Consider the following 13,013-nt stretch of genomic DNA (forward strand, 5'->3'; position numbering starts at 1 on the left):
GGAGGGGGAGGGGAAGAGGACTCGGAACAGGAGCCATTTAAACTCTGCGAGGCGCGGGGAACCGCCAGGACCACACGCCCACGCTGGTCCAGGCGCCCAGTCTCCGCAGGTGACCCCAGCAGACGCGCGCGCCAGAGCCGGGGGCGCGAGCCTACCACCCCTCCCGCGCCCCTACCCCGACGCGCCCCGCAGCGCGGCCAGCTCCGGGCTGTCACCGCCCGCGCCCGGCGGCCGCCTTACCTTGGTGATGACCAGCGGCTCGCCGTGCTCGCGGCCGCCCTTCAGGGTGAAGCCCCACGGGGCGCCGCCGCTCAGCTGCACCTCCACCAGGCGCCCGCCGTCGGCCGCCCGCGTCTCGGTCTCGGCCTCGGCCAGGCGCTGGGGCCGCGCGCGGGGCTCGGCGCCCTCCATGGCGCGTCCGCTCAGCGTCCCTGGCCCGCACCCATGCACTCCGGGCAGTCCCGGCCGTGGGATCGTGAGGGAGGCTCCGGGCACAGCAGAACTTGCGCCGTAACTTGGAAAGAAAGTGCCGGCCCGGCAGCGGAGGGAGCCCGGAGGGCTAGCCGAGAGGAGGCGGGGCCGGGGCCCAGGCTGGGGCCAGGGCCGGCGGGGAGGGGGCGGGAGGGGGCGGGAGGGGGCGGGAGGGGGCGGGAGGGGGCGGGAGGGGGCGGGAGGGGGCGGGAGGGGGCGGGAGGGGGCGGGGCCGGCGGGGGCGGGGCAGGCGCGCTCGGGAGCTCGCGCCGCAGGGCCGGGCCCGGGGAGCGCGCCAAGGGGTCCAGCCCGGGGCCCGCAGAGTGAGGGGCGGGGTTCAGGTGCGCGCTCGGGGTCCCACGCGGCCGCTCGTACCGGGGAGGGTTGGGGAGGGGCGCGCCCCAGTTCTCTCGTCCGGAGGAGGGGAGCGGGCCGGGAGGGGCGCTCAGGCGCGCGCGCCGTTCGGCGGGGTCGGGGTCGAGGAGCGCGCGCCCCGGGGCTGGCGGAGCCCGCGCGGGCGGGGACGGGGACGGAGGCCCCGGCGCCAGGTCGGGCCCTTCCTCCCGCGCTAGAGCTCGGCAGTGCTTCGAGGCTCTGGGCGCCCCCGTCCGCCGGCTGGAGGCCGGGACCGGGCAGGTGAGGCGGCAGGTGAGGCGGCGGGCGCGGTGTGGCGTGTCCGGAGCCCCGGCCTCCTCCGTCTCGGGGCGCGCGGCCCGCCGGCGCCCCCACTTTGTTCTCACGCACCGCGGGATGCGGGTTGCCGCGCAGGTGAGAGCGGAAGTGCTGCGGGAGGCCCCGGTGCCCGCGGTGTGCCCGCTGCCCGGGGCAGGGAAACCGCTCGTCCGGCGCGGCCCTGCGCGCACTCACACTCCGGACTTGGAGAGCGGGGAAGGGCGCCCCCCAGCAGCCTGAGCCGGGCGCGGGTCCGGCCTCTGGAGAGGCTCGGAAGGCGGGCGCAGAAGGACCGTGCCCCGTTTCAGCGAGGGCCTTCCCACCTTCCCGCAGAGGCCTCCCGCAGCGCCTGCCCACGGCTCCTCCCACAGCCACCGCGCGGAAAGCCTTTCTGTCTAGACGCTGGCCCCACTCGCCTAGGATTGGGCCACAAGGTCTTCAAGTCTCCCACGTTTACATCCCCGAAAAGGGGAGGTGGTGGTCTGGGATTGGTGAAAGTTTGCGGACAAAACACGTGTGCCACCTCTTCCTGCTCGGTTTCAGTTTCCATGAAACTCTGGTCTAAAATACCTGCATGGATAGGTATTTACATGCTTTGCAAAAAAGCTGTTTTCCTTGCCGTTTGTATACGTAGCTGAACGCTGGTGAACACCTCTTTGCTTTCCTCTAAGCAGCTCCATCCAAGCCCTTTCCGGAGGTGACGATTCTGGAGTACCCATCCAGGACAGGCTCGGAGAGCACTGGACAGAGAGTCAGGGGTCCCCGGGTCTGGGTTCTGCCAGTGTCAAACTGGGACAAGAAATCTCAGCTCTGGTCTGTTTCTTCAGAGGTCAAGTGAGAGGGGTGCATTCTGTGGGGGTGTCTCATGCAGCCAATTGAATTCGGAGTCCCAGCTCCAGTGGGCACCTGTCATGGCGCTGGGCACGTGGACTGCCCCATAATTAACTTCCAACTACAGTCTCTGAATGCCTTGAGTTAGAAGAATGTGCCTCTCAGAATCCAGTCAAGTGTATCTTGACTGTGGTGATGGTCACAGGAGTCTGCCAAATTAATTTGCACAGAACTGAATTGCACAGAACTAAATGCACGTGAAATGGGAAATCTGAAAAGGCTTGCTGGATTGTATCAATGTCCATATCCAGGTTGTGACATTAGCTAGAGGTTTGTAAAATGCACCAATCAGCACTCTGTGGTTAGCTAGAGGTTTTATTTTATTTTATTTTTTATTTATTTATTTATTTATTTTGAGACGGAGTCTCGCTCTGTCGCCCAGGCTGGAGTGCAGTGGCCGGATCTCAGCTCACTGCAAGCTCCGCCTCCCGGGTTCACGCCATTCTCCTGCCTCAGCCTCCCGAGTAGCTGGGACTACAGGCGCCCGCCACCGCGCCCGGCTAGTTTTTTGTATTTTTTAGTAGAGACGGGGTTTCACCGTGTTAGCCAGTATGGTCTCATCTCCTGACCTCGTGATCCACCCGTCTCGGCCTCCCAAAGTGCTGGGATTACAGGCTTGAGCCACCGCGCCCGGCCAGCTAGAGGTTTTAAAATGGACCAATCAGCAGGATGTGGGTGGGGACAAATAAGGGAATAAAAGTTGGCTACCCCAGCCAGCAGCGGCAACCCGCTCCCATCCCCTTCCATGCTGTAGAAGCTTTGTTCTTTCACTCTTCACAATAAATCTTGCTGCTGCTCACTCTTGGAGTCTGTGCCACCTTTAAGAGCTGTAACACTCACAGCAAAGGTCTGCGGCTTCATTCTTGAAGTCAGACCAAGAACCCACCAGAAGGAACCAAATCTGGACACATTACAACTACATGTAAATCCAGTTATCTCACAAAGTTTCAGAAATGGATAGATATGATAAATCAAAAGATAAAGAGCCATCTAAATATACCCAGTGTGCTTATTAAAGTTTTCAGACATGTCCTTCTCCCAAAATAGGCCACTCCCTACCTCCCCACCCCAAGCTGGTATAGACTTCAGTCTAAGCTCTTACCTGGGGCTAAAATTCAGACCACTAGACTCACTATAAAGCAGAGACAGTGATTTCATTGTCTCCATAAATCCAGCATTATTCTATACAGCCCCAAAGTCATCTTTAACATTTTATGTTCACCGTATATAATCATTGTCAGATTACCCATCTGCCACTTGAAAGGTTTATACTTTTTGTTTAAAAGGACTCCCTTGTTCTTAAACTTAGCTGGAAATTTACATCCATCCTTACTAAACTGTGTTTAGCTGAGGTTTTTTGGTTTTTTAATCTTCACATTAAGCATCCATCTTAGGACGGTTGGAATATTTATGAGGCTGCTATCTATAATGATGTTATGCTGTAAAGGACTGAACCAAGACTTGTGTGGCCTGCTATGAGACAGGTGCCTGCTCAGAGTCATAAATCCTTTTATGATATTCTTGGGGTTACTATGGTCTAGGTCCGACGACAGCACTTCTATATTGTGTTTGTTTTGTCAAGACACTGACAATCATCTTGTGAAAATATATCTCATGGCTGAAAGGCATCACCCCAGTTGATCAGCGTTGCACCCCCATTGGGAGAGTTTAGTATGACATTGAACCGGTGTGTGGACCCCTAGTAGATGGCTTTCTTTTCTGAGAACTCACAACTCTGGTGGAATTTTCAGAGGCAGAATCCATTTGTCCACGTTAGTCTTTCGTCCTTTTGGAAAGCTGAGGGGCATGTTTGTTCTGTGTAATTTCTCACTGTGGTTGTTCATTGCTCAGAGAATACGGTGAGCATATACTCTCTTCTGGACCTGCAAGGAGTACGACCCTATGAGCGCCTGCCCTGAGGATTCAGTAGCCTTAGGTGTTTGTTTCGCTTTTTCTTTTTCTTTTCTTTCTTTCTTTTTTTTTTTTTTTTTTTCTCTTTTTTTTTGAGACAGAGTCTCACTGTGTCACCCAGGCTGGAGTGCAGTGGCACGATCACGGCTCACTGAAGCTTGATAGCCCCAGGGTCAGGTGATCCTCCCACCTCAGCCTCCTAAGTAGCTGGGACTACAGGCATATGCCACCACCACGCTTGGCTAATTTTTTATTTTTTGTAGAAATGGGATCTCACTGTGTTGTCCAGGCTGGTATCAAACTCCTGGGCTCAAGTGATCCACCCACCTCAGCCACCCAAAGTACTGGGATTACAGGCATGAGCCACTGCACCTGGCCACTTTTTCTTTTTCTTTTCTTTTTTTTTTTTTTTTTTTTTTTTGAGATGGAGTTTTGCTCTTATCACCCAGGCTGAAGTGCAATGGTGAGATCTTGGCTCACTGCAATTTCTGCCTCCCAGGTTCAAGTGATTCTCCTGCCTCAGCCTCCCAAGTAGCTGGGATTACAGGCATGTGCCACCTTGTCTGGCTAATTTTTGTATTTTTAGTAGAGATGGGATTTCGCCATGTTGGTCAGGCTGGTCTCAAACTCTTGACTTCAGGTGATCCATCCGTCTCGGCCTCCCAAAGTGCTGGGATCAGGTGTGAGCCACCGCAGCCGATCACCGGCCACTTTTTCTAATCTGAGGTTTATTTCCTATGAGAGAGAAGAGATAGATGAAACTGAGGATAGTTCTGCTTTCACTTTGTCAACAGTGAATGAATTAATGAATGAAAGGCAAATTAACCACCTTTCAGCGACTTCACTAATAGCTAATCCTCTTTATGAAATAGAGCTCAAATTATTTTAGCTTTTTGTTCTAAAAAGAAAAGAGATTTATACTCATTATAAAATGTGGTAGAAGATGGAGTTCCAAAATTTTACTTTCATATTTCAAATAGTGGCTCCGTAGGGTCAAGCCTTCCAGAAAACCTTTTTTAAAAGGCAATATTAGCCATTTCCTACTAAACCCACTGTGTTTCTATTAATTCAGACTGGCACAGGATCAATCAAGATCAGAGAACACAAGAGTGATGCAGTTGAAGGAAATCTATGGGCAGGATACACTGACTCACACTGGTAACCCCAGCACTTTGGGAGGCCCAGGTGGGAGGATCGCGTGAGCCCAGGAGTTCAAGACCAGCTTGGCAACATAAGGAGACCCCGTCTCTAAAGAAAAGTTTTTAAATTAGTCCGACGTGGTAGTGTATGTCTGCAGTACCAGCTACTCCGGAGGCTGAGGTGGGAGGCTCGCTTGAGCCTGAGAGGCAGAGGCTGCAGTGAACCGGGATTATGCCACTGTACTTCATCCTAGGCGACAGAGCAAAACTCTGTCACAAAGAAACATTTTAAAATTGCTTTAGAAAGCCATTGACTATGTTTTGCTTTATTTTGTTTTGTATTTTGGAGAAAGGGTCTCACTTTGTTACCCATGCTGGAGTGCAGTGGTGTAATCATGACTCACTGCAGCCTCAACTGCCTGGACTCAAGCAATTCCCCCACCTCAGCCTCTTGAATAGCTGAGACCACAGACCTGTACCACCATGCCTAACTAATTTTTTTATTATTTGTAGAGATGAGGTCTTGCTATATTACCCAGGCTGGTCTTGAACTCCCGGCCTCAAGTGATCCTCCTGCCTCGACCTCCCCAAATGCTGGGATTCCAGGCATGAGCCATTGCACCCAGCCTGTTTTTTTGTATTTTAATAAAATTGCCAATAAGCATACATTTCTTGAGCACTTTTTACTTGCCCAATACTTGGGGTGGGGGCCGGGACGGGGTGGGGGAATGTAATGGTGCAGGAAATATGAAACATTAACTGTAGCAGTGAGGAAAAGGAAATGACATCTCATGAAAAATCAGTACAATTAAGTGCTAAACCACTTTTAACTACAAAAGTTTTAACAGGAGAGAAATTAGAATGTTAAAAATGATAATAAAGCCATAAGGGCCAGGTGTGGTGGCCTGCATCTGTCATCTCAACACTTTGGGAGTCTAAAGTGGGAGGATCGCTGGAGCCCCAGAGGTCAAGGCTGCAGTGAGTCAAGATTGCACCACTGCACTCCAGCCTGGGCCACAGAGGGAGACCCTCTCTCCAAAGTAAATAAATAAATAAAGCCATAAGTAAAATATTTTAGTTTTCATCGTTCATTGTGGAAATTTCAAATGGACACAAAAGTAGAGCTCTTGTTTCATCCTTCACCCACTCTTTATCCTGAAATATTTCAAAGCTCATCCAAGTCTTAAAGACAAAGCTGCATCCTGGTGGCTGAGAGGAAGTGGGGGTGAGGGTTCCTCTGGTGGCGCCTCCACCCCCCAACACAGGCTGCAGGCTGATAGGAAGCTCCTTCATGGAAAGTTGATCTGCTTAAAGACAGGAAGGCAGAAATATCTTAGTGAATCCAGTTCTTACGCAACTTCTCAGGAGAATAATGTCAAAATCAGTTTCAAAAAGGCTGTCTCGATGCACAAAGCGACCCTCCAATAGTGCCTTCTCTTGGTGACCACAGAGCTCATTCTTTCAACAAGTCTGCCGTCACCCAGCACAACCCATTCCCACATGGAGCTGAGTGTCCTGGAGGGGGCCTGGAGAGGGTGGAGAGACTCAGCTACCACCGGTAGGTAACAAAGACCACAGTGTGACCTCAGCGTGGTGGCTCTGTGCAAGGAGAACAAGATCTCCAGTGGAGGAGCCACGAGGCTGCAGAACTGTGAGACTCATCAACAAAAACATTGGAACCATCCTGATTTATCACTGGAGAATGGTGGAAAAGGGTGACAGTAGGCTAGGCGTGGTGGCTCATGCCTGTAATCCCAGAACTTTGGGAGGCTAAAGCAGGCGGATCACCTGAGGTCAGGAGTTCGAGACCAGCCTGGCCAACATGGTGAGACCCCGTCTGTACTAAAAATACAAAAATTAGCTGGGTATCATGGTGGGCGCCTGTAATCCCAGCTACTCTGGAGGCTGAGGCAGGAGAATTGCTGGAACCCGGAAGGCGGAGGTTGCAGTGAGCCGAAATCACATCACTGCACTCCAGCCTGGGCAACAGAGCGAGACTCCATCTCAAAAATAAAAATAAAATAAAATAAAATAGAATAAAAGGGTGATAGTGAGCCAGGGAATGAAGGAGAGTGACTCCAGAGTCAGCAAATGACTTCACCTGCACAGAGAACAGGGCGGTATGAGCCCAGGACACCAGCAGCCTCAAGGCAGGGGATTTAAGTGGGGAGAAAGCAGGTGGAAAAAGGTGATTGGGGCCAGGAAGCCGCCTTCACCACCCCCTGCCCGAGCAAGGTGGTCAGGAGGGGTGTGGGGAGGAAAGCAGCCCGTGCTCCGTGGCTGGAGGAGGCACAGTCAGGGAGGGCGAGGTGTCCCTCCATGCCTCCTCCAGAAGGGGCCACTGAGAGAGGAGGCTGAGGATGGGAATTCCTGGTGATTGCGGGTTTCCGGTGGAGGAGGGGAGCACCTGGAGGCTTGGCTGCCTGGCTTGGCTAGCATGAGCAGAAAACAAGGGTGTGATAAAGGGCAGATGCTCCCAGGAAGACAGTGGACAGTGGAGGCTGGCGGCGTGGGTGTAGAGGGCTCAAAGACCTCGAAATGAAGTGCGGGAGGGTGGGGGGTGTGTTAAAACTAACTCCTGGGTTTCTGAGCTAAGTAACTGAGTTGAGAGACAGATAAATGGAAGATTGGAAGTGGAAGAAGTGCAAGAGCCAGGGAGGGGAGGCAATGATTTCCACTTCAGCAGGTGGAGTTTGACATGCCTTTGGGATACTGTATGAGTTTCCCAGGGCTGTGTGTACAAATTACCATTATGGCTTAGAACAAGAAAAATGTATCTTTTTTTCTTTCTCTCTCTTTTTTTTTTTTTTTTTTGTAGTTGTTGTTGTTGAGACAGGGTCTCACTCTGTTGCCCAGTCAGGAAAGTGGCACAATCACAGCTCACTGCAGCCTCAGTCTCCCAGGCTCAAGGTGGATGCATTTAGGGCCAGATATCAGCTGGGGAAAGGACCACACTACCTTAATCTGGAGTTACTCAGTGCCAATGTACACCTGTCTCTCTCTCTCTTTTTTCTCCTTCCTGCCACTTCATCCCACCCTTCTGACCATGCAGTTGGGGGACCCCAACTGAGCATGAGTGAGGGGATCAGCAGATGGAAGGTGCTTGGTGTCAGCACTGCAGCTCTGTCAGAAAGACGTGGGAGCGAGTGTTCTTGGCCATAGGTGTGGCTTGCTGTTAGCCTGCTGGGCAGCCATGGTGTGAGTTGTGTCTCTCAGAGAGAGGACATGGGTGGCCAGAATGGACATCACCAATGCTAACCAATGTAAGACCTCAGGAATATTTGGGTCCTTGTTGGTTCTTCCGTCCCTCTCTATCTATCTATGGCTCACATACTCTCTACTTAATGTATGCATCCAACATTTCTCGTAAGCCACTTGCTTCATTACATATTGTCTCCTGTTTTTCCTCTTTTTATTTATTTATTTTTTTTAAGAGATGGAGTCTCACTATGTTACTCAGACTGGAATGAATTACAAAACGGCCATGTACATAATTTTAGGTGGTACACATCCCAGATGCTTCAGGTACAATGATAAGGCAGAGATGATGATAATTAATTTGAAGTGACTTCTTTCTTTTTCTTTCTTTTCTTTTTTTAGACACAGGGTCTCTAAAAGGAATAGATATGGAATTGTGTCAATAAAACTTTATTTAGAGAAGCAGATGGAGATAATTTACCAATCCCTGCTCTATTGTAGCAAACTAAGTAAAACAAAATAACAATAAAATACGATATGTATGGGATTTTGAAATGTGTCACATTCTCTCCCTGAGAGATGCAGTTCACACCATGGCTGCCCAGCAAGCTAACAGCAGGGTCTCACTGTGTTGCCCAGGCTGGAGTGCAGTGGTGCAATCATAGCTCACTGTAGGCTCAATCCAGGCTGAAGCCATCCTACCACCTCAGTCTCCTGAGTAGCTGGGACTACAGGTGTGTGCCACCACGCCTGGCTGAGTGAGTTTCTTTTATTTTGTAAAGCGGAATAAAATACTCTTAAAAATCCAGCAAATACACATTTCAAAAGCCCACGCATATTTCTTATTTTATTGTTGTTATGTTTTACTTAGTTTGCTACAATACAGTGGGGGTTGGTAAATTATGTCCATCTGTTCCTCCAAATCAAGTTTTATTGACACAATGCCATGCCCATTCCTTTACCTCCTGTCTGTGGACACTTCATGGTTCTTATGGCAGAGATGGGTAATTGCAACAAAGACCAGGTGGCCTACAAAGTTTGAAGGATTTACCATCTGGCTCATCTTTTAGAGTTTTCTGACTCCTGTAATAAAGAAACGTCCAGTCTGGGCAACATGGTGAAACCCCATCTCTACAAAAAATAGAAAACAATTAGCCGATCATGGTAGTGTACCTGTAGTCCCAGCCACTGGGGAGGCTGAAGTGGGAGGATTGCTTGAGCCTGAGAGTTGGAGGCTGCAGTGAGCCATAACTACTCCACTGCACTCCAGCCTGGGCGATAGAGTGAGACCCTGTCTCAAAAATAAAATTAAGTACTGTCACAAGTTTGGGCCAGGTACAGTGGCTCACACCTGTAATCCCAGCATTTTGGTAGGACAAGGCAGGAGGATCAGTTGAGGCCAGGAGTTCAAGACCAGCCTTGGCAACATGGCCAGTCCCCATCTCTACCAAAAAAAAAAAAAAAAGCTAGGCATGGTGTCGTGTGCCTATAGTTGCAGCTACTGGGGAGGCTGGGGCAGGAGGATGGTTTGAACCCAGGAGCTGCAGTGAGCTGTGATGGTGCCACTGTACTCCAGCCTGGGCAACAGAGCAAGACTCTGTCTCTAAAAAGAAGAAATGTCACAAATTTAAGAATCTCAGGTTATACACACGTTACGTTTACTCTAGGTCACTAGATGTTCAAACCAGGACAAAGCAATCACCCCGAGGACTTAGGGGTAAAGGGCCACTGCTCTTAAACCATCAGGCTCTGCTCTGAGGAGTAACTGACCACATTGTGTATGTTAGTGCCTTTGCATGCTCCTGATCCTGACATGTGTTCTAGTGAGCATCACGGACAATGTCTCCGCAGGGCGCAGTGCAGTGTTGAGGGAAGCCGTGCTGTCTGCCTGCAGGTCAGCTTTAACCGCAGGCCATGCCCCTGAGGTTAATGTGTGTTTCCTATTCTCTACTCAAGACCATTTAAGTGCCTGGGAAGCAGTCATTGCAAAATTAGCCAAAGTCTATGGTTAAGGAGGAATTAAGTCCTTTTTGTTAGATACATGAGATTTCACAGTCTTGTATGAAGGTGGACTCCAAAGCACATAGTCATCCCAGAGTCATCTCATTTTAATGTGTTAGTATAATGTGCTAAGTATGTAATATGTGTATAGGCATGTCTGTTCTCGTCACCCCAGCCCACTCTGCCCCCCCCACACACACACACACACACTTCCTTGAAACCACAGTTGCACTTAGCATCAAATTTGGCCACCTGCGACCTGCCTCAGCCTTCTGAAAAGTGGACTTCAAGAAAAGTGCAGCTTCGGCCGGGCATGGTGGCTCACGCCTGTAATCCCAGCACTTTGGGAGGCCAAGGTGGGTGGACCACGAGGTCAGAAGTTCAAGACCAGCCTGGCCAACATGGTGAAACCCCGTCTCTACTAAAAATACAAAAATTAGCCAGGCATGGTGGTGGGCGCCTGTAATCCCAGCTACTGGGGAGGCTGAGGCAGGAGAATTGCTTGAACCCGGGAGGTGGAGGTTGCAGTGAGCTGAGATCGTGCCACTGTACTCCAGCCTGGGTGACAGAGCAAGACTCCATCTCAAAAAAAAAAAAAAAGAAAAGAAAAGTGCAGCTTCAAGAGGGTGGGGTGAGAAGATGCATTTTCTTGTCTGACTAGTTTGCAGACACTCTTGGTGACTGCAAGGGGCATCCCCAGTCCCAGTCTTGTGGCAGTACTCATGGCATCATCCGCCTGGGTTTGATTCTCAACTCCACCAGATGTGTGACCTTAGACGAGTTCCTTCCCCTCTTCTGGTGCCTCATGCATTAAGAAGGGATAAAACAGAGGAGCCACAGGGGTGGAGGTGAGAATTACAAAAGACGATGCGTATCTGATATTCCTGGTCCATGGAAGGCAATCATATAATATCACTGAACTTTCCTCTTCTCAGGACACAACCCACCTCTCTTCCCATGCTGAGACTACCTGGCTCACAGAATCATTATCTGCCTGTTGTACAGCTGAAGTTCTACCCTTAGGCACCATTTCTCCATTCATGAATTTCTACTGTTTTCCAGAGGATGGACACAGTCCAAGACTCTCATGTTTCATTCAGCCAGATCAATACCAAACAACCAGCACGGATCAGGCTGTCTGGATTCTAAGTCTGTGTTCAAAACCCATTCCTTTCACACCTATAATCCAAGCACTTTGGGAGGCCAAAGTGGGAGGATTGGTTGAGGCCAGGAGTTCCAGACTAGCCTGGGCAACATAATAAGACCCTGTCTTTACATTTTTTTAAAGTTAGCTGGGCATGGTGGCACACGCCTGTCATCTCTGCTACTTAGGAGGCTAAGATGGGAGGATCGCTTGAGCCCAGGAGGTTAAGGCTGCAGTGAGCCCTGATCACACCACTGCACTCCAACTTGGGCAACAGAGTGAGACCTTGTCTCAAAAAAACCACAAAACAAACAATTAAAAAAATTCCTTATGTGGAATATTTGCAGAGCTGCCAAATTCCCCCGGGGAGGAGAAGAAGGGGTTCAATTCCAAACTCTAAGCCACTGCAACAAGTTTTACTTTCTCAAAGTTGTGTAATCAACCCTAAGCATTTTTGGCCTTTCCACAAGGTCAAACTAAGCACATTTAATTCTGGATGGGGAGGGCAGCAGACGCTACCTGGAGTCACCCCAGGATGGACTTCTCCTTCCATCCATTAAAGATTTTCTTCACTCTCAGCTGCCAGCCCTTGCCCCTCTTTGTAGGAAGACATGCTCAGGTGGCAGGAACTCACTCAGGGATCCTGAGGAGCCAGCCAACCCTGGGAGTTGAAGTGTCCACCCCCAGGGGCAGCCTGGACTGGCTGACCAGCAGAAGTGGGACAGGAACACTGCAGCGGCCCTGAGAGCAGCTGTGGTGGACTCTCTCTTGCTGACTGTGAGGAACCAACCAGCCTTGTTGTGAGCTGCCCTGCAGGGAGGCCCATGTGACAAGGAACTACACAGCCTTGGAGACAGCCCACAAGGAACTGAATCCTGCCAGGAAACACAGAAGCTGGCGTCCTAGTGGGATTTCTGTCTTCTGACTTTAGTAGGAGATAGGATATTCAAGAACATCTATACATTTGGGACATCATTTCAAATTGGAATGGATTTACTGACTTTTTTTTTTCTATAAGAGATGCAAATGGGAGGTGTGGGAAGGGGTCTCGCCATGTTGCCCAGGCTGGTCTCGAACTCCTGGCCTCAAGTGATCATTCCACCTCAGCCTCCCAAGTCACTGAGATTAGATGTGTGAGCCATTGCATCTGGCTGGGTCTGCTGGCTTTTGATTGAACAAACCATTTTCATCATTCATGATCTTAAAAGCACAAATAAAACTTCTTTTCTAAGTTCAATTTGGCTGTCAATGAAGTGTGTGTAATTTTTCTAAAATTCTTTATTATTATTATGAGACTGGGTCTCATTCTGTCACCCCAGGCTGGAGTGAAGTGGCGCGACCTCGGCTCACTGCAGCTTCAACTTCCCTGGCTACAGCGATCCTCCCACCTTAGCCTCCCAAGTATTTGGGACCACAGGCGCGCACCACCATGCTTTTGTATTTTTGGTAGAGACGGGGTTTTGCCATGTTTCCCAGGCTGGTCTTGAACTCCGGAGCTCAAGTGACCCACCCGCCTCAGCCTCCCAAAGTGCTGAGATTATAGGTGTGAACCACCGTGCCAGGGCAATTTTTCTAAAATTCAATGA

General features: G+C 50.6%; 1 protein-coding gene across 2 annotated transcripts in view; it reads right to left on the reverse strand.

Annotated features, from left to right (window-relative positions):
* The window catches only part of LOC105478107 (shroom family member 2), a 164,505-nt gene extending 163,961 nt beyond the window's left edge, over positions 1–544 (reverse strand). Inside the window, exon 1 of one of the 2 annotated variants that reach the window (XM_011735095.3) lies at positions 241–542. In XM_011735095.3, the coding sequence (XP_011733397.1) occupies positions 241–411 (171 nt within the window). In that variant the 5' untranslated portion in view covers positions 412–542. Of the gene's footprint in view, positions 1–240 lie in introns of both variants that reach the window. The other variant, XM_024791642.2, reaches the window with a different exon arrangement.
* Positions 545–13,013: the final 12,469 nt, after the last annotated feature.

The sequence above is a fragment of the Macaca nemestrina genome, chromosome X (genome assembly GCF_043159975.1).
Source record: "Macaca nemestrina isolate mMacNem1 chromosome X, mMacNem.hap1, whole genome shotgun sequence".
NCBI lineage: Eukaryota > Metazoa > Chordata > Mammalia > Primates > Cercopithecidae > Macaca > Macaca nemestrina.